Source organism: Lathyrus oleraceus, chromosome 7 (genome assembly GCF_024323335.1).
Source record: "Lathyrus oleraceus cultivar Zhongwan6 chromosome 7, CAAS_Psat_ZW6_1.0, whole genome shotgun sequence".
Taxonomy (NCBI): Eukaryota; Viridiplantae; Streptophyta; class Magnoliopsida; order Fabales; family Fabaceae; genus Lathyrus; species Lathyrus oleraceus.
The window spans coordinates 331,971,507-331,980,394 of NC_066585.1; the positions used below are offsets into that span (position 1 = coordinate 331,971,507).

The 8,888-nt window shown below is 34.4% G+C and overlaps 1 protein-coding gene across 1 annotated transcript; it reads right to left on the bottom strand.

Annotated features, from left to right (window-relative positions):
- Nucleotides 1-3,055: 3,055 nt before the first annotated feature.
- LOC127101553 (transcription factor bHLH80) lies at nt 3,056-5,102 on the bottom strand. The gene is made up of 5 exons (XM_051038999.1): nt 4,585-5,102; nt 3,869-3,991; nt 3,720-3,785; nt 3,502-3,570; nt 3,056-3,412 (listed from the first exon to the last, which is right to left on the bottom strand). Exons 1-5 carry the CDS (start codon nt 4,852-4,854, stop codon nt 3,365-3,367), a joined length of 576 nt encoding a protein of 191 aa, XP_050894956.1. The 5' UTR covers nt 4,855-5,102; the 3' UTR covers nt 3,056-3,364.
- Nucleotides 5,103-8,888: the final 3,786 nt, after the last annotated feature.

Here is an 8,888-nt window from a genome sequence, read left to right on the forward strand (position 1 = left end):
TAAGAACAAAAATTATTCTACAACAGATTCCATGATTTTGATGATAACAAAGGATGAAACCAAAAATGGCACCCTAACGAAAAGTTTCTAAGTGTGCAGGGTTCTAAGGAAAGAAGGAAGAAATCATCAGATACAGAATCATATCAGATAAAAATTATCAGAAGACCAGAAGCATCTGAAGTAGAAACACGTTCAAGAAAGTCTAACTCTGAGCAAAACAGCAAAATATCAGAAGCATCTGAACAAGAAGTACGCTCTGGAAGTTCTGATTTTGAACAACGGTATGTCAAACTCCAGAAGTTCTTGGCGCTATCTGAAGAAACCATCAGAACTCAAAAGAGATCAACATCAGAAGTTAGATAGCAAGATTCCAAGATCTCCAGAAACACGAAGACCCTGATTATGGAATTGCTAAATAAGGAAGAGTAACGTTAACTTCAAGTAAAGTTATGGAAATGGACTTCCTAATACAGAAAGAGACGTTAACTCCAAATTCAAATGAATAGGAACTATTTTTGGAAAGTAATCATTCAAGGAGAGAAAGTTGCTTTGGCAACAAGCAACATAAGTTATGGCACTAATTATTATTCAAGAGTTATTATCTGCTATGATTTTTCAACGGATCCTTCTCTTCTATATAAAGGACTGCAAATCAACATTGAGAAAGAAGCACAACATTACAAGATTTTACTGAAACATCAACTTTGAGAGGTTAGAGAAAGCAAGCATACACAAAAACATTCTTCATCTCTCTCAATATTTCACAAAGCTTTTGCTTGAAACGTAAAACACTTTGTTCTTACTGTTGTAATATTTGCTTATCTTAGAAGCACTCTAGATTACATAAGCTTTTATCTTTGTTGTATTTCCTCAAGTGACTCTGTGTAGTCTGTATACTTGAGAGGACTAAGAGATCTTTCTCTTAGACGTTGTTTGTAATCAATCTTTCAAGATTAGTGGATTAAGTCCTTGTTGAAGGCGAAATCACCTTGGCCGGGTGGACTGGAGTAGCTTTGTGTTATAAGCGAACCAGTATAAAAATCCTTGTGTGATTTTCAACTTTGAAAAAGCGCTTATTTTCCAAACAATTCAACCCCCCCCCCCCCTTTTTGTTTTTCTCACCTTCAGTAAAAGCTAGGAAAGTGGGCGCAGGAAAATAAATTTGCCATGAGGAACCTACAAAGGCGAGGAGTCTCCCCCTCCGAATAATGAAGAGATCAAAGATTAAAGGCCCAAAATAATTCCCTCTAGAGCCACTTACGTTGATGCCATCTATTTATTCTTCTTTACCATTTTTATTTGTTTTGTTAATGATTTTTATAGGTGAGTACTGCATTTCTACCTGCAGCATCACACCATTGACGGTAATATTTATTGGTCTTTTAATGTTTCTTTTTATTACACCATTACTGATGATTTGTATGTTCCAAACTTTTCAGGCTTGAATCTTCCAGCACTTCCCGCGTATCTCTGACTGGGAAGATATACTTACCTAAACTAAGGATATGTCTTGTGCTACTGTATTTGTCCCTCTTAGAGTGAACCATGTGATAGAGTCATTCAGAGTCTTGACTGCTTGGTTGTCGATGACATGTACTTCAACAACTATGCAGATCACTGTGAGACACGACTATTTAAAGATATAGTGATATACTCGGGGTGATTGGCTTACGGATGATCGGCTACACTCAGACCATTCTCAGACACTATATTGTTTATGCTCATCCTGCTTTGACACATAGATAGGTGGATGTCATGTTTGATAATTATGAGAATCATTTGGTACTAAAAGAGACACAGAGTACCAGAATTGAGAGTGGATGGAGCTACGTCGATGGGTACATCGTGTGGTTCTTCAGGATGTCACATCTGTATATGGTGCAAGTTGCTCCAGGAGATCCACCGAGGCACACTCATCAGAAAATACTAGAGGAATAGCAGACACAATTAGATCATGTTGAGGATGTCTTTCCTAAATATCGCCGCATAATGGAGATTGCACAGGCAGGCATTGACAGAGATATCTTTTTTGATGAGTCTGATGTGAGGGAGATCCTAGATGCCATCATGACAGGGACACGAGGGTATTGATGTACCAGAGACATCGCCGGAGGATGGGGTATTAAGCCGAAGAGCCCGAGGAGATGTAATCTGACATACACAATAATGCAATAGTGTATAATAGTTGTACTTCTAATTCATTATGGATTATATTTTATTTTCACTTCATACTACTTTATCGTGTATTTCAATTTTATTTATATATAATTTGTTGGATCATCTGAATCTATATACGTCATTTATTCCATATCGATTGTATGATTAAATCTCGTCACATAGTACATGACGTTTATAAATCTTCATCTAAATAACATAAACAAAACATAACATGCATTGTTTTGATAGGTTATAGAGACTCATATCCGTAAAATAAACGAAGATATATCTCCTATATAATATGCGTGTCAAATATGTCTTTCACAGTTAATGAATTGTATATAACTTTCAAAATATTACGGAGGTATATCTCCGAATCATTTAACGTTTCAATGTGTGTCTGAAAATACATCTCCTAAATGTAGGAGCAATTTCGTATTTTTATGTGGTGATTAAATAATATATAAGTTGCATAAAAAATTCCCTTATCATGTAAAATCACTATTGTCATGCCACGGATTTTTAACACGTAAAATATATTTTACTAATTGTAAATATAGACAAAATTACATCAACAATCCTTTAAGTTATTTTTTGAAATCATGTTGGTCCGTTAAATTCTTTTTTCTAACAATTTGATCCTTTAAGATGATTTCTATATTTTTTTCACATTTTGAAAATTTAAAAACGTGTAAGTATTTCTTGTTGTACTTCATCATTTTCATACCATTCAAAATAATGCAATGAAGGATCTCTGAAGTAATTTTCCATCAAATGTACGTACAATGTAACTAGTGTAAAGAAAGAGGGCATTATAAAACAAAACAAATATTAAACAAAAAGCCTAATACAAAATTGTATCATCTATAGAGCCAGTTGACATAATCTTTTGATCATGTGAAGAATCTCAGATATGATTAATTATATCTCAGCAAAAAGAAGCTCAATAAGCTAGTAAGTTTAGCAGATTTGTGTATAAGTTATTATAAAACACTACAACTCTATACAATTATAACACACTAGAAGGAACTACATTTAAAGTGGATTCCTCATGAAACTGATAATAGCACCCCCAATATGTACTTGTTGCACAGAAATGTGACACAACCTTAATCTTCTGAGAAATGGTTAATCTTCATTAGAACATAAAAAAATCTGATTACTCAAAAGAGAAAACAACCAGGTACTATATCACAAGATCACGAATCTACTCGCGAATCACGCATGTACACCTCTGTTGGTGTTCTGATAGTTCCTGTAATGTATCAATCAATTCATGAAAGATTAGTCTACTACATACACAGAATCACAAGCATAAGTTTAGTCAGATACAAAAATGTGTACCTCAATTTGATTTTGTAGAAACTTGACATAAGCTACTGCCTCATCTAACATCTCTGCAGTGTTTGTTTGCTACAAGGACAAAAGAAATTGGCACATTAAACAGTTACACACTAATCTCCCGGCAAAAATAAAATGAGAAACTAAGCACTAGAGGCATTTCATAACTGCTTCCAATTCAAATGTTTGGATAAACAACTTAAGATGATGAAAAGTAAAACCTTATCCATGTTTGGCACAAGTTCTTGAAGTTTTCTTATGCGGTCACTAATTCGAGTCCTCCGAACCTACACAATAACAAGAAACCCAAAAACAGAAAAGATTCACACAATTCGGATTAAGCAAATCCCAAATTAGTATTAACAGTTACCCTTTCAGCAATACTCCTTGGATGTGTAGCACAGCCACGCTTTGCCCGAATCTTGCAAGGAACCGAATCCTCTAAAATTTTGTCTATTTTAAGATCCAATGCATTATCACTCTCCTCAACCCCCTTAAACACACAAAAAAAAATTCAAAACATGTTAATTCAATTTTAATTGAAAATTTTCTCAATAAGGAATAACAAAGAAAAACCAAACTCTTTTGCTTACTAAGCAGTGGTTTGTTTATACAAATCAAACAACCTCATAATGTCTATGTTATAATACTCCAAATCAGTATATACACAATTTAATTCATATCATCTTTCTGTAACTATTTGATTATCTTTTCGTATAGTCAATCCTCCTTCTGTCTCATTTTGTCTTGAATATTTGAATACTTTTTGGCTGCATTAAGAAAAACATAGAACATTTTAAATTGTGATTCTTAATTTAGAAAAATATTTGAATACAGAATTGAGCTGTTTTATTCTATTTCGGAGGCATCTCGCCTAATTTGTAGGCAGTACACTAAATGTTTTAAAAGAAAAGACTGTTAATTTCTTTTGTGGCAACAACAAATAATAATTAGTCCTAAAGTATACAAAAATCCATGACTTTAGCCCATATATTAAGAATAGGATTAAAGTTAAGAATTTATAACTAGTTATAAATAAAATGGATGAATGGATATTGAATATGTTAGGGGAATTGTATAAAGTACCTGTGTGAAGGGATTATTAGAGGCATCTGCGGCAGAAAGAGTATGCGGTGAAGAGTACTGGTAATAATCAGGTAAATATGGATGAGAATCGGGAGTTGAAGGACCGGCAGCAGCGTTATTGGAAAGCAGTTGAGTGAAACTGAAATTGTCTTGTTGTTGGTTTTCGTCCTCCTCTTCTTCTTCTTTGAGAATAAACGATTCTATCCAGCTCGCCGGAGTTGACCGGAAACGTTTCAAACCACCGCCACCGTCGCCAGAAGTAGGTTGCATCGCTGAGTAATAATAATAAATAATGATAATTAGATTGTTTAGTGTTTTGGTTTATGTTTCCTCCGTTGGAACAAAAGGTTTTTGTATTTGTTTTCGGTGTCGTTGCGTTTCGGATAAGATAACACGCACTTTTAGCACCGCCGTTTTCTTCTTCCACAATTTCCATTTTTTTATTATTACTTCTATTTCGAATCTTAGCCGCACATGTCACGCACTTGTGTTTTCTGGAATGAAAGAGACACACGTCTCCACGCGCCAACCATTCCTTCGGTAATGTAAATATACGATTTTTTTTTTAAATTGTTATTATTTTTAAATTAAATATTAAAATAATTATATTTTTAAATTACTTATCAAAAATAATAATTTTTTAAGAGGATTAGTCATGACAAATAGTGCATGCATATCACATTTGCATTGAGAATTCAACATACCTATCTGCAAGTGACGCATGCATGTATCTATTAGAAGCATCTGTTACTGCACTTGATTATTCCTTAATTTTAATTTTAATTTTTAAAATTGTAATTAAAAATTTAAATAAAAAAAAATTAAAAAAAATTAAAAAATATTATCTTATAAAATTCAAATACAGAACAATTAATAAGAAAATCAATAACTCGTCCGATTGAAACGTTCTCATGTTCCACATCCCGGTACATTAACCTGTCTTCAAAGTCTTCCATGATTTTTTTGAGGTGTTTGAGATTTTGAGTGTTGGCTTGAAGAAAAGGTGGTTGGTGTGAGGGTCCTGGGGTATTTGACAAATTTGCCATCATTTCTTTTCAATAAATGGGGGGGTTACCGTCAACGCACTGTCATAATTGAGTTCGGCGCCCATGTTATCGTAGTTGGATCATTGTCGTTGGATTATGAGTGGACGGTATGGTTGATTGAATTGATACATTGAATCATTTTGGAAACAATGCAATGGTTCTTGTGGTATAAGAAAGTCATATTGTGGTTGGGTGCTTTGGCGGTGGGATGTTTGGTTGTTCATTGATGGGATGATGTGGAATCGTATGAATCATCGGGGATATAGTAAGATGTGGTGGGGGCATGTGGTTGTTGGTGGTATGATTCATGCTCTTGGTGTTGTGATTGAGTGTGTGGCATGTATTGGTTGCGAGGTTCGGTGGTTGGTGGTTGGTTGTATATGGTATGGTGACATTATTGTTAGCACACGATTTGGTTTTTCATTTATACCTTAAGTTTTGATGATAACAATATTGTATTCGTGTGAGAATAATTTTGGTACCCTAATTGTTTGTTATTGTGTAGTTTTAATAGTCGGTTCTGATTCTGAATATATGGCGTGCAACATCATCAGTTTCTGAATAATGTGTTCCAAATTCGCTTATGTGCCAGCTATTAGAAGTTCTGAAAGATGTTTAATATTGTTGGTGCAATGATCTTTCTGCTTCTGTGCTGATTCACTCTTGAGAAGCTTCTGAGGAGACACTATGTTGCTGCTGCAATGTTCTCTCAACTCATGCTACTGGACGTGACTCTGATCACCAAACTTCTAAAGAATGACAAGCTTCTGAAGTTGTGTTATGTAGTTGTAGATTCTGAAGATCTCAAGCAAGACGGTTGAAGTTACCAAGGTTCTGACTGAAGATTCTGAAGATTTTGAAGATACTGAAGATCTCAAGCCAGACTACTGACACTGTCAAGGTTCTGAGCAAAGATTCTGAAGTTTTTGAATCCAACTTTATGTTTCTTCATTTCATGCTTCATCAACTTTCATCAAAAGTCAATGAACTTGAAGATAATATCAAATGGGAACGTGATCAAATAGTACATAGTACAAAACGAACATCCTTTCCACTACCTGATTTCGTGGGCAAGGACAGTATTATACATCACACATGTCACTGATTTTGTGGGCGAAGGATAATACGCAGTATCACTATTCTCTCATCCAATAGTGGACAGCCGCTCTATGAGTTTTTCCCTTTTCTCCCTCCAACGGTCTTCTTCTTATGCTATATAGGTGAGACTTGAAGACTTGAAGAAAACGTCAGTAACACAATATTTTGGTAAGTTTATTTCTTTGTGAAAATCTATCAATTGTTTGTACATAATTTTATTTAAGTGTTTATTATTCATTTGTGTAAAATTTACTTGTATACAAGCAACTTGTAACACAAAAAATATTATACAAACTATTTATTTGATTCCTTGAGGAGGTTATCCTTGAGAAGACAAATAATGTTGTTCTTTGTGAGTCCTTAAGGAGACTAGTGTATAGTTGGATCCTTAAGAAGACAAAGAAGGTTATTCTTTGTGATTATTGTAATTTGTTGATTATAGTGGATTGAGTCCTTGTGTATAAGGCGAAACCACCTTGGCGGGTGGACTGTAGTAGCTTTGAGTTTCAAGCGAACCATGATAAAAATACTTGTATGTTTTATCTCTTTGTTATTAACTTGTTAGTAGTGTTATTGATTTGGAAAAAGTTTTTACTGGTAAAATCCAATTCAAACCCCCATTTCTTGTGTTTTCCACACCTTCAATTGTGAGTTTGGTCGTTGGGTTTGGGTGGGTTTGGTAATGGTGTGAGGTTGGTTGTTGGGCATATGATGACGAAGCTCGTTGGCGTGGATCAATCAAATACCTCGGCTCAGACACTAACTTGTCGTTGTAACCGACCTAAACCAATTTATATAATGTTGAGTTGGTCTAGCACCTTGTACGATTGGTTCATTTAAGATGTGCCAACGTCGATTCTTCCAATGATGACAAATCTCTTTAGTGAAGTCTCTCCAGTCGGAATAAGATGTGTCGATGTCGTTTAAGATGTGCCGACTTTGATTCTTCCAATGGCAACATAATTTTAAATGTAACCGTTTTGCTTTATATTAAAATCAACTTTCAATTCATAAATATCATAACATCCAGTTACAATAATTTAAAAACAACAACTACACAATAATTTAAACAACAATTAAACAACTAAAGAAACAAATATAACAATTAAACAACATAACTATACGATTACAACCATCAGGATAATTTCCTGAGAACTATATCATCATGTGAACATCTCTGTTAGTTTTAACATTGACCTAGAAACAAACTTCTCCATTTTGGTTGAATGTTGTATCAAGCCTTTGAATTCTTCAGATCTTTTCACCCTCTGAAATGTCTCCATCTAACCAAAAGATCAAGCTCCTGTTAAGATGTTCGAACGTCTCTGTATTCCTGAGTCGGGTCTTCATCAGAGGCTTTACTACTAAATAAATTAAATCGACATTTCTCTTGTGAATATAAGGACACTATATGAAGACAGTATGAAGAAAATGGAAGGAGATAGTAATAAGATGTGTGAAAAATAATGGGAGGGGATGTTGTATTTATAGAGCGTGCATGTAAAGGAGTAGCCACATGCAGTGACGCATGCACTAAGTGGATGCAAGCATATGTCACATGTAGTGACGACTGGTAAATGCATGTGCCACTAGGGTTGATGCCTTAGTACAATATTACAATGCATGCGCCATTCGATATGGCTACTGCTATTGTCATTCAATTTATTTTTTGTTTGAAAAATGGTTAGTTTGGTAAATAATTTGAAAAGGTGGTTATTTTTGTATTTAATTTGAAAATAGTGGTTATTTAAAAAAGTGTTTGTGGGTTGGTTGATTTTACCTTTGAGAAAAGGGTTTTCGGTGTGATGCCCTAAGGCATAAAAATGAGTTTGATGAGTTATTTTGATTTTACCTTGAATAAGGGTTTTGTGAAAAAGGATGTTTCTGATTAGATTGCACTAAAGTCTATGGACGGAGGTGAATATTCTAGACAAACAAGCCAAGTGTCTTGTTTCCAAAATAATCAGAGTAAGGGTAAGAGAGTTTCATTCTTACTCATTCACCACCACTTAAGGCTCGTGGCGCACAATACTAATCATATTTTTATTGCTTTTTTTAGTTTGATTATGAAAATGCCGCTTGATGTTGAATCAAGGGTTTATTGATTTGATTATGAAATTGGTGACGTACATGAATATACAAAGTAACCAAGAAAGAAAG